The sequence below is a fragment of the Mus musculus genome, chromosome 6 (genome assembly GCF_000001635.26).
Source record: "Mus musculus strain C57BL/6J chromosome 6, GRCm38.p6 C57BL/6J".
Taxonomy (NCBI): domain Eukaryota; kingdom Metazoa; phylum Chordata; class Mammalia; order Rodentia; family Muridae; genus Mus; species Mus musculus.
In genome coordinates this window covers 119,349,761-119,367,843 of record NC_000072.6, presented here as the reverse complement: position 1 = coordinate 119,367,843, position 18,083 = coordinate 119,349,761, and the positions used below count along the sequence as shown (strand labels likewise).

The following is an 18,083-nucleotide window of genomic DNA, read 5'->3' as shown; positions in this document are numbered from 1 at the left end:
GTGAATTGGAAGTGAGTCCTTCATACACCTTGTTTCTAACACAAATAGGCAGTAGTTTGGGATGCCAGTGTACTCAGTCATAGGTTATGCATGCTGCTTGGCCACTGTTCTCAGATACTTCTTCACAGATTATCCCCACCTTTCCTTTGTATTAGTCTGGTGGGCAGTAGGGGGATGGCCCTTCTTGAGAAGATTCCTCTGACCTGGTTCTGGGCTTGAGCAGCTTGTGTGTCCTCAGGCACTGCTCAGCCTCTTCTTCTGTTGCTTCCTGCCCTCTCCCTCTAGTGTTTGCTTTCTGAGATTATCAAAGCTATCTCTGTACAGGATTGGCTCACACCGAGTGAATTTATCATTGTGGGAAAGTAGCCACAGGGCAGCACACTAGAGCGTGTTATGGAAGATTCTATTCTGGAGGCTAACACAAGGAGCTGGCAGGATAGCATGCTCCTGGCTGTCACATCACCCCATCCCCAAGTGGCTCCCAGGGCCATCTACTTGGTCCTGCTCTTCCTCCAGCTCTCTCAATTGTGGCCTCTGCTGGCACCAGGTCCCCATGCCAGCCCTGTCCATTTTGGACAGTGAAGGTGGGTGGTCACTGCATGGAGAGAGCCTTTGTCTGTTACTGGAACTTGGCATCCTCTGTTTCTTTGCTTATGGATGAGTTAAGGTCTTGTCCAGCCTGCCCTGTCCACTCCTCACCTGGATACTTTTCCTATAGGATCACCCTTGGGTTATGGGCACCTTAGTAGAAGGTGGATCCTTCATCTCAGACTGGAGAAAGTGATGTAACCGTGGTCTGAGAAGGGCGTGACCACACCTTGGCAAGATGCTTCCATTGGTTAACCTTTTCTTCCACGAAACCAGCTTAGAAAGTGAAAGTCAGTTTTGCTTTCAGCTACAATTGAGCTTAAACACAGGGAATGTTGACCCCACTGAGCAGCTGACATCTGAAGGCTTCTGTGAAGTGAAGATCTAAGGGGTGACAGACGGGGGCTTAGAGTGGCTGCAGGTGGCCTTCAGTAGCTTCTTATCCCCCAGTGCTTCAGGAAAAGGAGCTGCAGCCACCCGACAGGTGACTGTTGAGGAATGAGCCAGCGGCTCTGCACCTTGGCCTGACTGTCATTGTAAGGAGATGATTGCTGTCCTCTCAGAGTCAGATGCCCGCAGCCTGGCACTAGAGATAAAAATGAATGGTGATTTTTTTTTAATCATATTTATGTTTTATTTATAAGATAGGGTCTTACTGTGTAGCCCTAGCTAGCCTGGAACTCACCATGTAGACCAGACTGGCCTTGAACTCCATCTGCTTCTGCCTTCTCCAGTGCTGTGATTAAAGGTGTGTGCCACCACTCTTGGCAAGTGCTTATTTCTTAAAAATCAAGACCCAAAGAAGGTTAGAAGAGGCTCTTTCTGAAATAGCAAACTTTAGAGGAATATAAATGTGTGTTCCTTGTGTGAAGGAAAAAGAACTTTAGAAAGTATGCCATTTCTTAAAAATGTCAGTAAATTTAAATCCTGGAGGTTGAATGAGCTGCCAGTAGGTAGTGGTGGATGCTGTACATGATATAACTTGTGCCAAGAGTTACTGCTGCTGGTGTTGGTTTTGAGAAGGACTCATGCAGCCCAGGTTGGTGCTGACTAAGCTGTCTCCTGAGCCTCTAAACTGAGGTCTGGAAGTAGAATAACAACAACAACAACAACAAGTAGAATAACAACAACAACAACAATAGTAATACTACTTCTTCCTCTTCTTCCTTCTTCCTTTTCCTTCTCTCTTCTTCCTCTTCCTCTTCCTCCCCTCCCCTCTCCTCCCTTCGTCTCTTCCTTCCTTCCGTCCGTCCATCCGTCCATCCGTCCGTCTGTCCGTTCGTCCTATTATATAGCCCAGTTGGCCTGCCTCAGTTAGTTTCTTCTAGATGTTGAACTTTGTCAGAGGTCTTTAAAATTATTTGTGTGCAGGGGGAGGGGCACACGTGCCAGGCTACACATGTGGAGGTTAGCAGATAACCTTTCAGGTCTCCATCTATGATTCTGTGGTACAGGGATCAAATTCAGGTCATTCAGCTCAACTGGCCTATGGAAGTCAAACTAAAGGAAACTAATAAACTATTTGAGGACCGGACTGTGAAGTGAGCATAGAAGTGAGGCTATGATAGGCAGCTGTTAACCTGTCAGAGTCGAGAAAAGTGGTTTTGTTTTGTGTTATTTTGGTTTTGGTCTTTTTCTTTGAGAAAGGATGTCAGCTATGTAGCCCTGACTGGCCTGAAACTCACAGAGCTCTGCTTATCTCCACTGGGATTAAAGGTGTACACCATCATGGCCAACTTCATTTTTAACATGAATACTTTTACAATGAGCCTACTGCCTACTGTATTGTTGATGGTTGACTTTAAAACCTTTGTAATTGCAAGGAAAGCATGTTGATTGATCCTGCCATTGACTGTTGCTGTGATGTCTTTACAGAGCCCGGAGGAGCCCGAGTGTCATGATGACAATTCCCAGGAAGATGAAGGGTTTATGGGCATGTCCCCGCTCCTACAGGCCCATCATGCTATGGAACGAATGGAAGAGTTTGTTTGTAAGGTAAGCTTACAGTTTCTTAGGCTTTCTTTTGCTATTTAGCCTTTCGCAGACAGACACTGAAAGAAAGTGGCAGTCCTTTGCCTCTTGCTCTGCTTAGGGGAAAATCCATGCAAGTGAGGACAAGGAAGTCTCCTGACTTCAGCTTTGTTCAAGACACGTTTGTAAAATACATTGATAAAGTTCTTAATATACCTCGACTGTCCCATTGGGATATAAATCTCTCCTGATGAAGGTTAGAAGAGTAAATGTAGATTAAATGAGACAGGATGAGCAATTTGGACGGGTTGTGCTAGAGTTATTAAAAAGCCATACCGAAATCTGTTCTATAGTTACTATTTCTAGAGTGTCTATGGATAACCAAGCTGCTGCGGTAGAAATTTCAAAAATTTCATGTACATTTAGTATTTTCTTCTTTTTTTTTTTTTAACCCCGCCCCCCATTTAGTATTTTCTATGCAGCTCTTAAATGGTTTTGTGACTCATTGAGTCTCTAGAATCCATTGTAGGTTTTTTGTTTATTTGTTTTGTTTTTTAATGATAGGTAGAATTGAAGTTACTTGTTGGGGATAAAAAGAAAGACTAATAGGATTTTTAGTTAGATAAGCGAGTGCTTTGGGCAGTATCCTGGTTGGTTTCGTTTTGCTGTTATTGAAATATTCTGATAAAAAGCAACCTAAGGGAGAAAGATTTTATTTTAGCCCATAATTTTAAGTTATAGTTTATTATTTATAGGGAAACCAGCTTCACTTAGATTCTCAGGACCTGGGCAGAATAAAGCCAGATTCTTGGTCAAATATCCCATTAATGGCCCCTATGCAAGTTCTTGGTAGAATTCTTGATACCCTCTGAGAGCTCATAAACTGAGCCTCCACTGTTTGTATTTCTCTCAGCATTCTCCCAAGTTCCCACAAGGACAACTTAGTAAGTTTTGTGTCCAGCATTTGATGGTTTTTTTAGCTTGTGATTCTTAAATGCTTCTACATTCCAGTAAAAACATACAAAAACTAATTCAGATGGAGTAAGAATCAGTCAGGTCCATCGCAGCAGCTATTCCACTTCTGGTACCAATTTCTGTTCAGGACCCAAACCAAGGGACAGGCCTTCTCAGTTAATATAATCAAGTTATAAAATCAGCTTAGTTAATGAAATCAAGATAAGTCTCCCACAGACATGCCCACAGGTCAAGCTGATCTAGATAATCTCTCAATGAGAATCTCTTGTTGGTGATTCTAGATTCTATCAAGGCCACAAAACTAACTTTCACAACTAGGTATGATCTCAAGTCAGTGTAAGTCTTTCAAGTCTTTCTCCCTCTCTCACTCCTGTGTTCGTGTGTGTGTGTGTGTGTGTGTGTGTGTGTGTGTGTACATGTGTATGTGTGTACGTGTGTACACGTATAAGTTCTTTTTTATATCTTGAGAGGGAAGTGGCTGGTGTTGTCTCCTTTTCCCTTACTCAGCGTATTGCATCGTTTTAGCTTCTTGATGGTCTTAAGATAGGAGGATCACTTTAGTCCATGAATTCACAGCCAACTTAAGCAGTATAGTGAGACCCTGTGTGAGGAAAATAAATTTTAAAAGAAGAATAAAAATATTTAGAAAATAATATGCACAAATATATATATATACATATATATATACATATATATTTTTTTTTTTTGCATTGTGCCATTTTATTCAAGGACTTGGGCATCTGCAGAATTTTTTGTCCACAGGAGGTCTTGGAAGCAGTCCTCTGTGCTACATGGGACAACTGAAGTAGTAGCAGGAAACAGGCAAGATGAGCGTCATCTTGGCTATTTTACTTTACTTTAAGAATATACATGGATTGGCCAGGTTAGCTGAGTGAGCGTAGGCCTTGAGTTTTGAACTGGAAGGTGAGAGAGGCAAAAGGAGGGGAAGTGGGGAAAGGGATAAGACATGAGACTGTTTTAATAGGTAGGGTTGCACCTGTTCTCAAGTTGGCACTTGCCTTGGGAGAATAGAAGTTTCACATAAAGGAAAGCTTTTTATAGTTGTCAGTAAGGAACTAAAGGGCAGAGAATAGGAGACAGGTTGTGGAAGGGGCACAGTAGTGGGCAAGTGACAGTCTTTCTGAATAGTGGGGAAGAGAGTCCAGTTTGTGAGGCTTAGCTGTTTGCTTTGTTCCAAGAACTCTGAGACATAGTGGGAAGGGGTCGAGTCCTGATAATTTGTAATTGGATCTGGCTTTATAGTGTATCGATGGAAGCACTGTGGGCACAGTAGTGGGAACTCTTCTCCTTTGCTGCTGGATTCTGGGTGAAGTTGATCATCATGGTGTGAGGTTTGGGCTGAGATATTAGGGTTAAGATAAATAAAGTGCAGTGAACAGACTTTGTTAGGAGGTAGTGTACGCAGTGTAAAGGTCCTTCCCCTTCCCAGGAGGTCCCGGGGTGGATGCAGTTCTGATTGCGCAGAGGCCGTCCTTTTGCCAGGGGATTAAAAATAGAAAGGTGCATCCAACCCAGGGGGAATCAACCCAGAGCATGCTCATGCTATCAGTATACACTTGCGAGGTCTGTATGACATTTGTCTGATGATCCTCAAGATTCATTAGGTGAATGCTGTTATCCTTATTTTATAGGCAAGGAAACTAAGCCTTGGAGATTTTTTTTCCCATTTTTGATTTTCCAGACAAGGTTTCTCTGTGTAGCCCTGGCTGTCCTGGAACTCACTCTGTAGACCAGGCTGGCCTCAAACTCAGAAATCTATCTGTCTCTGCCTCCCGAGCGCTGGGATTAGCCTTGGAGATTTTTATGACTGACTAAGCTCAAACTAGTCAATAACAGAGACCCCAAATTTCCTAACTTGTACCTTTTCCATTTAACACTTGTAGCAGAAAGAAGAGGGGAGGCATTTTAGGATAAGACATAAAACTGTGATTCTTTGTATCAACAAGAACATTAAGTAAAAAATAGTCATATTTAAGGACTGATTCCCCCCCCCCCCCCCCCCCCCCCCAGGTAACATCTGCTGTCCCTGATGAAGGTCTGTGTATCTGGGGCTTTGAATTCCTCATTCCTTTAGCTGGACTAAAACAAAAGTCCTTTAGGGTATAATTTGGTATATTTTTTTACGTTTTACTGTTCTTAACAAAGCCTACCATTTAGAAATACATTTTTTTGTCAGTCCATTTTATTTTAAATAGTATAAGATGTTATGGTAAAGGTTGTTTGGGAAGTGTTGCTAAATGACAGCTAAAGTCACAGGTATGTTTGATAACCTTCTTCAATGCACACTAGGTGTGGGAAGGCCGATGGCGAGTGATCCCTCACGATGTGCTACCGGATTGGCTTAAGGATAATGACTTCCTTCTCCATGGACACCGGCCTCCTATGCCTTCCTTTCGGGCCTGTTTTAAGAGCATTTTTAGAATACACACAGAGACGGGCAACATTTGGACACATCTCCTAGGTATGTAATGCTGGTGGTCAGTGGTATAATGAAATTAGTGATTGACTTAGTTTTTCTGATTTTCATGTATAAGTATAGCACTCGAAAAATATGATAGAATTTCTCTCCCTCGGATTTTCAGTAATGATTTCTTATTGGTTTACCCTTTGATAATCCTAACGTGTGCTGTGACTTTGTTAAAACCAACTCATCTTTTCTCTCCTAGAGTTTTGTTTTGAGATAGGGTCTTACAGTATCCCAGGCTAGTCTGGACTTCATGACCCTTCCTCTGCCCCTTCCAGGCAGCTATGTAACTCTTGCCTGCCTCCTCCCTAGGTCTTGACACAGTGGCCTCAAAGGCAAGGCAAGAATTGCTATAGAAGATACACAGTATCCCAACAAGCAGCAAGAGCAAGGTGTTTAGAAAGTTTGAGCAGGTTTCTTTTCAGTCATTACTTAGATTAGTTATAGTTACATTTTATTTGATCTGAATAGAATATGAAACTGATATTTTTCCATTATGATTTTTGTAGAACTAAATAAAGAATACAGTGGGACAAAGGTTAATCTTTCAGTAAAAAGAACAGTGCAGCTTAGGTAGCCACGATAAAGAAGAATGAAGTGGGTGAGACATGGCTGTGCATGTCTAATTCTGACCCTGGGAGGAGGGACAGGATTGTATCAGGTCAGCCTGTGATATGGAGTGAGACTGTGCTGAACAGATAAAGTTCTGTATCAGCCCCAAGGAAAACACAGACGGAAGTCCTTGGGACCTGGGTTAGGTAAAGGTTTCTTAGAATTGATACCTAAAGTACATGTAGCCAAAGAAAGAAGAAATTGGATTTTGTCAAAGTTAAAAAAATATGTTTGTTAAAGAATATTGTCAAGAAAGTTAAAAGGAACCCCCAGAGTGAGAGAATATTTGCAAGTCATGTTCTATCTAGTCTACCACAGGACTCTTGTAAGCAAACAGTATAAACAGCCCACCCTTTTGTGAGGGGCAGTAAAGCTTCTTGTAGACATTTCTAGAGAAGGTATATAGGCGACAAACATGTACTTGGAAAGGTAATTTTTATCAGTCATTTAGGGAACTACAAGACAGATACAAAGAAGTACAGTGAGAGACCATTTTACTCGCTCCAGGATTGCTATGATCAAGAAAATGGGGCTGGGCATGGTGGCACACGCCTTTAATCCCAGCACTCGGGAGGCAGAGGCAGGCGGATTTCTGAGTTTGAGGTCAGCCTGGTCTACAAAGTGAGTTCCAGGACAGCCAGGGCTATACAGAGAAACTCTGTCTCAAAAAACAAAACAAAACAAAAAAACAAACAGAAAAGGGGAAGTGACAAACCATCTGTGACTACAGGAAGGAGATCCATGTAGGCAAAATGCCCATACACATAACAATAGAGAAATCTTTCTTAAAAATCTCAAAAGGAGGGCCGCTCAGTGGTGAGTGCTCGCCTAGCATGTTATGAGGTCTTGAGTTCAGTCTCTAGCACAGAACAAACCCCACAAACCCCAACACCCGAACAACAAAAGCTTGGTGTAAAAGCTATAGTGGTGGCCACACGCTTTTAATCCCAGCACTCAAGAGACAGAGGCCCAGCCTGGTCTATGCAGCGTGAACTCCAGGCTAGCCAGGACTACATAGTACTGAGACCCATTCTCAAACAAAGCAAATGGCTAGGTATGGAGTTTGTGACAGTGATGTACTGGGACAGCTAGTAAGGACCAGAGGAACAGCACAGGATTCTTGAGCATCCATAAACAGATGTAAAGTAGAGCTTTGAAAGCACCTCTAAGCGTATGTGTGAGAACTTCGTAAGTAGCAGGTCAGCTTAACTCTTAAGAGGTAACTGTCCTCTCTGGCTTCTTGTTGGATTGTGGTCCTTAGATGAATGAGAGATTATCTTCCCCACCCCACCTTGTTTTCTTTCTCAGAGCCTTATAGATCCCAGGCTACCTCAGATTCCTCTGTTGCTGAGGGTGGCTTTGAATTTGTAATTCTCCTGCTTCCTCCCAAGTGCTGGGATTAAGGTGTGTGCCACCATACCTTTGTGCACGCTGGGAAGCACTCACTACATCCTCAGCTAGTTACTATATTATTTATGCTCAAAGTTTATGATGGTATATGACACCAGCAGCATTGGAAGGAAACTAAAATCTTGGATAAACATTTTGTTTAGATTTTTTTTCCTCACAGAATTTATGGTTTTAGTATTATTGCTTCTGGGAAATTTTGAAAATGCGGTGTACAACACTATCCTGTCAGAGAGCATTTTATCCATTGCTTGCATTCTTTTCCTAGGTTGTGTATTCTTCCTGTGCCTGGGGATCTTTTATATGTTTCGCCCAAATATATCTTTTGTGGCCCCTCTGCAAGAGAAAGTGGTCTTTGGCTTGTTCTTCTTGGGAGCCATTCTCTGCCTTTCCTTTTCATGGCTCTTCCACACGGTGTACTGCCACTCAGAAGGGGTCTCCCGACTCTTCTCTAAGTAAGTATTCACGATGCCCTTGTTAGCAGCCGTGCTTTAGGGGCAGTGGGGCAGGAACAGCCTCCAGCAGAGCTGGCAAGATTCTTGACGCTACCACATACAAACTCCGTCCTTTTTGAATGATACCAACAGTTTGTTTCTTAGTTGTTGCTGATGTCATAAGTCATGGGGGATTAATTGGAGCCTATAATGGATAATAATTTTTAGCATTAAATGAAGTTCTTTTAAATTTTAATCCTAGATTGGATTACTCTGGTATTGCTCTTCTGATCATGGGAAGTTTTGTTCCTTGGCTTTATTATTCTTTCTACTGTAACCCACAACCTTGCTTCATCTACCTGATTGTCATCTGTGTGCTGGGCATTGCAGCCATTATCGTCTCTCAGTGGGACATGTTTGCCACCCCTCAGTATCGGGGGGTCAGAGCAGGTGAGTGCATGTGAGTGTGCAGTTATCACCGGTCATTCAAGGTGCACCATTAGAATCAGAGGCTGTGCTTTTCAGTGCAGAGACACAGTAACTGTCCTGCTTGTCCTTAGGCTTCTGACCTGGTGCTCAGTTAGGAGGAAGCACAGGGTTGAAGGGCAGCGATAAGATGGGTGCGCACCTATATTTTGAGCAGTGTTGTTTATTTGAGGAAATATCACAATATAATGACTTCTGTATTCTTTCAGATTAGTGTACTTGTGACTGATTCTTCTTGTGTTATACTTAGTATTTTATATTTTAATTTAAATTGCTTTGATAAATAAGGCCAGAGTTCATGCTGATTATGCTCCAAAAACCTTTGATATTTAGGTAGTGCCTACTGGGTGCCCTGTGACGTTGGCAGCCTTCTTGTTCAATTGTGGCATTTGCACAACCAGAAGTTTGAAAAATACTGCCTATAATTTTGAAAGCAGTAGCCTTCTGCTGAGCGATACTGACAAATCCTAATGAACTGTGTCTGAAGTTGTGTCTTCTGCTTTCTGTCCCTAAAATAACACGCAGTACCTCCCAAGTGGTATTACAACACATGTTTCTTCTTGCTATAAAATTCAAGCCCTGGTTCATCTGTATGCACTTCGAATGCTAGAAGAGAACTGACCTCTTGTTCCTGACCTCCCAGCGTTCTCGCTCGCCTCCCTTTTCAGATGTCACAGGAGCAGATGGGCAACAGTCAACCCTGGCTTTTCAGTTCCTCACTAGGGCAGTGGTGTTAACCGAGTTGGAGTACATGGGCTAAGAACATGTTTGCTGAGTGGAGCTGAGCATTAAACACTAGGCTAAGTCTCAGCCTCTGACTGGAGAGTGAAAAGCACTTTTAGCAAGGAAAAGAACAGTGTAGCCATGCTTGGAGGACAGAAGGGGGGTGGAATCGTTTTTATTTGGGTCTGCTTGGTCCCCGACTTTGATGTAGTTAGCAAGCCATTTCTTCCTCTCATTTAAGTGCATGCGTTTCTGAGTGTGAGTCCATATGCATCCATGTATATATGCTGTGGCATGCTGTCAGCTTACTGGCAATTCTGGAGGTCCTGGAGTCTGTGAAGAGAGCTTACCAAATGGCAGCCTCTTGTTGTATTCTGCCTGTAAAAGGTAGCATTGAAGGGAGTTTAAACAAGTCCCCCATGCTTTTTCTTTTCTAAAGCTCTTGGCAGTGTGGTTTTTTTTTTAAAAACAAAAAACAAAAACAAAAAACAAAAAACAAAACAAAATCCAAACCCTTAAGACTGCTTACACAGCCTAGCTTACCAGGAGGCTTCTTGTATTTGTAAATAGAAAAGAGCTACATTGTCTAGTGTGATAAATGGTGTCTCAAAGTTTGAAGGACTTTTTTTTAAAAAACAAGAATAACCTTACTTTGAAATTGAAAGTTGATCAAAGTAAATGGAACTATATGTCATAACATTGACTTCTTATTTCTCTTGTGTGTTCTCTTCCTTCTGTTCTTTGATGACTTAGGAGTGTTCGTGGGCTTAGGCCTGAGTGGAATCATCCCTACCTTGCATTATGTCATCTCAGAAGGGTTCCTGAAGGCTGCCACCATAGGGCAGATAGGCTGGCTAATGCTTATGGCTAGCCTCTATATCACCGGAGCTGCCCTCTATGCGGCCCGTATCCCTGAGCGCTTCTTTCCTGGCAAATGTGACATCTGGGTAAGTGCGGTCAACGGGGATAAGTAAGGTGCATATGTTGCCGTTAGTGGGCCAGTGGCATTCTGGGAGTGATGTAATCAAAAGTTTTAAAAGAACTGGGCGTGGTGGCACACGCCTTTAATCCCAGCAGTCAGGAGGCAGAGGCAGGCAGATTTCTGAGTTCAAGGCCAGCCTGGTCTACAAAGTGAGTTCCAGGACAGCCAGGGCTACACAGAGAAACCCTGTCTCGAGCAAACCAAAAAGTTTTAAAAGTAAGATTGCATTCCAGTCTTAGCTCTGTCCTTCGTGTGGATTCTCTGGACAGTGAGCATGGGATAATGGGGAGCAGAGGCAGGCAAATTCCTGAGTTTGAGGCCAGCCTGCTCTACACAGTGAGTTCTAGGACAGCTAGGGCTTCAAAAAAACAACAGAAAGTACCGGGTTGGGGGAGGCAAGTTAATAATTTATTTTAATTATTAGTTTGTGTGTTTGATTATGTTAGAACAGACATGCCATGGTGCCCATGTAGAAGTCAGGGCATCTTTCAGAATCCACTCCCTTTTGCTATGGTGGTGTGTGTCTGATAGAGGAATGGAGGAAAGAGGGTAACTGACTAGACTGTGGCTAACAATGAGAGATGAGGGAAGAGAAGGGAGAAAAGAAAGTGACGAACTGTAAAGATAGACATTTCTAACCTAAGGGGATCTGAGAAATCTTTAGCAGTGTAATACATTTGGAGTGCTCTTAAAGTAGCTCTGACTTGTAGGGGCCTGCTTCTCATTTTTGCTCATAGTTGTATGGTGAGCTGACCACCGTGTTCTTAAACCAGGCTAGCTGACTGTAAGTGGAGATGGTCTTGAACTCAGTCTTATGAGCTTCAGATTAACTAATTTAACAACTTTTGTTTTTTTCTTATTTATACTTCTAAAATCAGTGTCTTGGTAAATACCACAGTACTTTTTCATTTTGAGACCAGGAGAGAATGTTGCAATGTCTTGTGTCCATCAGTAAGCCACATCCTGCTGCTAGTTGTCGAGGGACCTTTGAGAATTTGGTGGCCTAACTGCATGGTCTCGGAATTTGCCCCCAGTTTTCTATAATAGTGGCAGTCCCTGTATTTCTCTTGGGAGATCTAGCTTCTGACTCAGGAGAACTTGAGGGACCCACCTTGAATTTGAATTGTATCCCATGCATTCCCACTGTCCGAGCAAGCTGGGAAGCAGTGTGCCTTACTTCCTGGAATTGTTACTTCCTGGGGACCTGACCGTTAGCAGGCTTAGTGATAGTGGCTTTCTTTTCTCTCTCCAGTTTCACTCTCATCAGCTCTTCCACATCTTTGTGGTTGCTGGTGCCTTTGTTCACTTCCACGGAGTCTCAAACCTGCAGGAATTTCGTTTCATGATTGGCGGGGGCTGCACTGAAGAGGATGCACTGTGATACTCTCCAGGAACCAGGGACTCTGACCCTGAGCCAGGCCTGCAGGTCCTGCAGGCCTTCTTACTGGCTGTCGGTGCCAGTGCCAGAGAAGCCCCAAAACTTGGACAGCCTCATGGGCCTTGTGTTGGCCCAAGGGCTCCATGGGGTACAAGACTAAGAAGAGAAAAACAAAAATAAATCATACCTCAAAGGATGGAATGCATCGATTAGGAGAGAAGGAGAAATGGCTCATCCCCTGGCTTCCTCTTGGGATCTACCGATTGAAAGCAACTCTGCAAGACCCTCGCCTGACAGGCTGGCTTCTGATGTGATCGTATTTATTTGTAGAAGATGGGGAAACAGTTTAGTTGGTGGTCTTTCTTCTCCCTTCCTTGCTCCTTGCAGCAGTAACATGTATGAGTACCATGCACCAACTGATCGTGCCATTGGAGCTCCTTAAACAGTAATCACAACCAAGTTAGGGGAACATTTGTATCCAATAAAGGGGTGGGAGTGCGGTTTTAGGCACTCCTTTGGGAGAACAAAGAAATTAATGTAAATAAGATTTCTAATTTACTGTTTAAATAAGAATTTATATAAACATTTAAGACATAGGGGCAGGGAGGGAGGGAGACTTTTTTTAAAAAGAATGAAACATGCAAGTACCACACACTGTTTCAATTTTGCACAAGTGATGGGAGGAGGATGGAGTGGTAGCCCCAGAATGCACGATGTCTTGGTGCACCAAGGTGCCTTCCCTAGGCCGATAACACTTGGACCCTGCTGGGGCAGAGTGGACAGCCCCAGCCCAGGAACTTCCTGGCCACTCTCAAGACTGAGAGCCTTTGGGCATTCAGAGGGGGAGGGATGTGGAAGTCGTGTGTGCTTTTCAATGGAAGCAGCACAGGTTGTCATAGTGGCTCTAGAGAAAGTGTCATTTGGGAGACTGTTATGTAGGCTAGTGATGACCCTTTTGAAGAGTGAAGCCACCTGGTTCTACTGTAGATGTAGTAGAGACTTGATGAAGGGGAGGAGGACCTGGGGGCATCAGCATAGGAATGGTCTGCTTCTCCCTGGTGTCTCGTTTGACCAGGTGGTAGTTCTTATCTGAATAGAGGTATGGCCATTTTCCAGACCCTCTCTGTGGAGCTCTGAGCCATTCTGCAAATTTTGCTCTATTGAGAATCACTGCCCTAACTGTCCTTCCTCCTGGAAATCAAAAACTGCCCCCCCCCCCCCCCCCCCAGCATCAAAGCTCCTTCGTGGAGCCGGCCACTAGTGAGATTCTGATGAGCATGGGTCCCACCTGAAGTCATGCAGGCAGGTGTGGAGGACCATCCCTTGGACTAGGAATGGTGGCGCTTTTCTCTGGTGCAGGCTTGGCAGGCTTGGCATGACAACAGATTCTTCTCCCGTTGAACAAGAAAGTCAGTAATACCTACTGTGGAGTTGTTAGCACGCACTGAATGCCATTTGCAAGACCTGTGCTACAGAGTTGAAAAGGAAGTGGACTGTTATTACCAGGTAGTCGGATAGAATTAAACCCACAATTTTGAATTGCTGCTAGAAGTTACAAATAATTTCTTTGTCCTAGGGCCTTCTTGTTATGGGTTTTAGAGAGTGGCAGTGAGTTGGGTCTTGGCTCCTAAGTGAGAAACCAAGCACTTGAGTCTCTTAGACTCTAGGCCTCACTCCTTGGGGCTGGTGGGTATTGCAGTGTAACATGGGCCTCGGGCATCCCAAAAGGGGTGCTGGGCAGTATGAGGAGGTCCTGTTTTTACAGTAGTGTTTTCTTGGTCGTCGTTGTCCTTCCTCTACCTTCAGATCGCCACCCAGCTGCAGCTGGGACCCAGGAAGGAGTCCATTGAAAACCTGGGAAGAACTTCAGAGTATTGGGTTGTGGATAAGGTCACTGCCCTAGGTAGGCCCAACAGGAAGCTCTGGGTGAACAGCATTGTGCCAGACAACTAAGAACAGTGTTAATTCCTCAAGAAGCAGTTCATCAAGACAGTGTCCATCCGGAAGGAAGCTCACCTAGGCTTGTGGTAGCAACAGCACATATCAGCAGCCAGACGCACTCTCTGGTCGTGCACTTTGGGACATGAGTTTGAGACGCTTCCTCATGACACCTACAGGAGTAGAGGTCTTTGGGACTGGTCATCCCTCTTCCCAAAGCAGGGAGACTCTGGTTCAACATAGCACAAACTCTTAGGGAACCGAATCACCACCACCACTGTAGTCCAGTAACTTCCCTTCGGTGTGTGTGTGTGGGCATGTGTGTGCCCTGTATGTCTGCGCAGCTCACTACCAACAGCCTCCATGTGCACTTGACCTTGTGGTGCCTCCGGGAACTTTCCAGGTTGGCACCTGAATGCCTTACTCTCAGCAGTCTGAGGCTCGCTTGCTCTGCGCACACGTTTCAGTCTCCTTTTTTGGCCCTAGGCTGGTTAGGAACCTGTACACCTTCACTCTCTCATCATTAAATAGTGGCCTTTTTCAGTATTTCCTCTCTCCCCTCTATAAGTTGCTGAAATCACAAAGCACACTTTTGGGGATCATAGAAGGTTGGGGTTCCAGAAAGGCATCTCTGTGATGGTTCCATTCACTATGGGGATTTCCCTACTTGCTGTCTTCTTGATTTCTCTAATAAAAAGAGCCAAATGGAAAATGAGTTTTGTTGTGTTTTTTTTTTATTGTTGTCCCCCCCCCCCCTTTAAAAACTTACCTCACTTTTGGGATATCCTTAATATCCTAATTTAGTCAGGAAGTTTAGGGAATTTTTAGAAACTTCCTGCCTTCAGGAGGTTGATGCAGGAGGATCATGAGTTTAAGGCTAGACTGGGCTTACACAGACCTTGTCTAAAAAAGGTGAGCTTTCTCTATACCTGGTTAAAGTGACCATCAAGGCCTCAGGGCTGTGTGGAACCTGACCACATGCACTGGGCCCCTGTATTTTGTCCGCTCCATTTGCAAGCCACTTGAAACCCTCAGGGTGGTGCTGCTGTAGCCCAGGGACAGCCTTACTGGGCACAAGCCATCTGATACTTCCCCACACCCAATCTAAGTGCTCCATGGCTGGGCCCCTCAGAAACGACTGAGGGAGACAGGCTGCAGCCTCCTGCCCTATGGCCACACTAGACTCAGAATTACGAGGCAGGTGCACATCTGCTTCATCCTGTTGTTTGCCGTAGGATATGACTCATTACCTTCCCTGGTTCCATATGCTCTCACCTGTCAGGTTACCTTTTACAGCCTTCCTGATGCATGGTTCACCATAAAGAGTATTTCGGAAGCTGCCGAGCCCTTGCTCTTTTATATCTGAGCCCCTCTCAACCTCTCTGCTTGCTTTTCTGACCCTAGGATGTGGTCACTACTATGTCCCCTGAACCAAAACTTGACGTAGCATCACAAAATGCTGTTGAAGCCTTTTATTTGAGGTGGTTCTACTCTAGCACATAAGCTCAGCGGCACATTCCTGGTGCTTCTGACAGGGCTCCAGCTCTTGTGGTTGAAGGCAACACAGATAAGGAAAGATGCCAGAATGCTGCATTCCATTCATTTAATCTCGGGGGTGCCAACTTCATTCCTCTAAAGTCAAGGTGCCAGATCTTTCACCTAATCCAGACTGCAGTCTTCCAGTGTCTTGGTGGAGTTATGATCACTCACTGAGGAGGGCTTAGCTTGCCACGTCATGTCTTGGCCATCCTCCTACATGTCCTTTGGCGGCACTAGTCTCAGAATTGAGAGGCAGGCACACCTTGGGAGATACCTGGTGTCCATGGTAGGGACAGAGCATCATGAAATGCCTTCTCTTCAGCTGCTCTGGTGGTGTTCTAAACGATTCCTCAGTGCCAGGCACGAGAGCCCCGTGGCTCCTGACCAGGAGCTGCCTGGCACCCTACATTTAGCATTTCTCCAGTGGCCTAAAGAGTTGATCAACGTCCCCAAATGTTCTGCCTGGTTGGGTGAAGGAGACAAGTCCTTTAAGAGACTTGCCTGCTTGCCATTGAGACCTGACGCTGCTGAAAGGAGGTCATAACACTGATGACAAGGCAGGTGATGTGACGGTGGTCAGGAAAGACCTGCCGTGCCTGACAGAGAAAACACTGCTATAACAGTTTGGTACTTCACCTGGCAGCACCTCTGACCTTCCCTACGTTCCAATCCCCGATGCAGGATGCTAGCTAGTGTGCTGTTAGTGCTTACTGAGTGCTAGCTGGTGCTAGGTACATTGCCTCCTACTACACAAAGCCGAGACTTAGAACCAGTTTCCCTTCTCCAAGTTTTAGCTTTTATTCTTTTTCTATTTATTTTTTTATCTTCAAGATAAGGTTTCTGTGTAGCCCTGGGTGTCTGTCATTTTATAGACCAGGCTAGCCTCATACTTAGAGATCTTCCTCCCTCTGCCTCCCAGTCCTGGGATTCAAGGCGTGCACCACGGCTGCCAGTTTAGGTTCCTGATTTAAAAGATAGATACGCGGGGCTTGAGAGGTTCAGCTAGTGGAGAATGAGGGCCCAAGTTAGGTTCCTGAACTATTCCAACAGTAGGGCTACAGCGGGGCATGCTTGCAGTCCCAGCCTTGGGGAGACAGTGACAGAAGGGCTTCTGGGGCTTGCTGGCCAGCTATGAATTGGAGGACTCAGATTTTGTGAGAGATCTTATCTAAAAAAAAAATTAAAGGAGTAATTGAGGAAAACGGCCAATATTACCTTTGGCCTCCACATCTTTGTACAAACAGGTACACAAATGTGTGCGCACGGGCGTGTGTGTGTGTTCACTTGGGCATTGTGGCAATGATTATGTGTTGTTTCCAGCCTCCAGGACTTTCCCCAGCAACAGTCTGGTTTCTTTTGTACATTGTGAGCCACAGAAAGCCCACTATGGCTCTTGGAGACCTCACCTGGCTCCTTCCTTTAGTCTGTGAGGCGCGAGTCTCGGTTCTGCTTTTTCTCGCCACCTCCTCAGGATCATGCCTGTCCAGTGCCACACTGGTGCTTGGCCCAGTGCAGCAGCTGCAGAGCTCATCCTAAAAGCTTTTCTTTCCCTTTCTGAGATTATAATTACAGCATTTATCCCTTCCCTTCCCCTCCACCTCCTCCCATACACCCCTGCCCGCTCTCCAGATCATTAGTGTAAAAAGGTTGAGACTCTTCAGAGGTAGCTAATGACAGCTCGCAGGACTTAATATCCATTGCGTTCCTATTGTTTCCGTTTGTGCTGGGATTGAAAGTGTGAACCACCACGCCCAGCTTCCTTTCCATTTCTTCCCTCCTCTTCTGGTCCCTTCCCTAGTCTTTTGTCTCTCCCTCTGCCTGTCCTCTGCACTATCTGATGGATAAAAGCACCTTCCCTTTGGTGGCAAGCACACTCTTGCCACAGCCTCTACATGGGCCTCGCCGCTCAATTCCAGCCTCCAGAACTCCTCGGATCAGCAGATCAGCCAGGGAAATGGGTGACCCTTTGGTAAACTGGAGTAATGAACTTCTGTCCTTCCTTCACTTGAGACAAGAGTAGAAGACTTGAAGAGCCTTGGAGATCCCTCTAGCAATCTCTAAGAAGCAGAGACTTGTAGCCCCAGGACTGAAACAGGAGACATCCCACAGCAGTGAGGGGCCTTCATAAGCCGGTAACTTTGTAGAATGTCCTGTAAGGTCCCCCTTCTGCGAAAGTCAGATGGGATGGAGTCACCACAGAAGCTGGGGTGGAAGCAGCCAGGCCCCCAGTGATAGCAGGAGCAGAGGGGATGAAGGCAGAGTGTCTGAAGCACCGCCACAGTCCTGGGCATTCTCCTAAAAAGCCAGAGGGGTAAGGAGCATTAGGAGAGAGGTGGCCAAGGTCTGGCATGTACAGCATGGGTGCACACAGACAAAATAAGAGCCTGCTTCCAGCCTCGCCTGGAGATGGCGAGGTTTCAGATTCTCCCCCCCCCCCCCCCCCGCGCCCCAGACAGGGTTTCTCTGTGTAGCCCTGGCTGTCCTGGAACTCACTCTGTAGACCAGGCTGGCCTTGAACTCAGAAATCCGCCTGCCTCTGCCTCCCCAGTGCTGGGATTAAAGATG

The 18,083-nt window shown here is 45.2% G+C and overlaps 2 protein-coding genes across 9 annotated transcripts in view; one reads left to right on the top strand and one right to left on the bottom strand.

Moving 5' to 3' along the window:
* Adipor2 (adiponectin receptor 2) overlaps positions 1 to 14,694 on the top strand; it is a 64,550-nt gene extending 49,856 nt beyond the window's left edge. For 4 of the 5 annotated variants that reach the window (XM_030255575.1, NM_197985.4, NM_001355692.1 and 1 more), the window contains 6 exons: positions 2,464 to 2,583; positions 5,845 to 6,016; positions 8,307 to 8,493; positions 8,735 to 8,922; positions 10,435 to 10,628; positions 11,916 to 14,694. In XM_030255575.1, the coding sequence (XP_030111435.1) occupies positions 2,518 to 2,583; positions 5,845 to 6,016; positions 8,307 to 8,493; positions 8,735 to 8,922; positions 10,435 to 10,628; positions 11,916 to 12,044 (936 nt within the window). In that variant the 5' untranslated portion in view covers positions 2,464 to 2,517 and the 3' untranslated portion in view covers positions 12,045 to 14,694. The remainder of the gene's footprint in view (positions 1 to 2,463; positions 2,584 to 5,844; positions 6,017 to 8,306; positions 8,494 to 8,734; positions 8,923 to 10,434; positions 10,629 to 11,915) is intronic. The other variant, XM_030255574.1, reaches the window with a different exon arrangement.
* Positions 14,695 to 15,436: 742 nt separating this feature from the next.
* Positions 15,437 to 18,083, bottom strand: part of Cacna2d4 (calcium channel, voltage-dependent, alpha 2/delta subunit 4) — a 115,884-nt gene continuing 113,237 nt past the window's right edge. For all 4 annotated transcript variants that reach the window (NM_001033382.3, NM_001347427.2, NM_001362214.1 and 1 more), the window contains one exon: positions 15,437 to 17,813. In NM_001033382.3, coding sequence (NP_001028554.3) covers positions 17,709 to 17,813 — 105 coding nt within the window. In that variant the 3' untranslated portion in view covers positions 15,437 to 17,708. The remainder of the gene's footprint in view (positions 17,814 to 18,083) is intronic.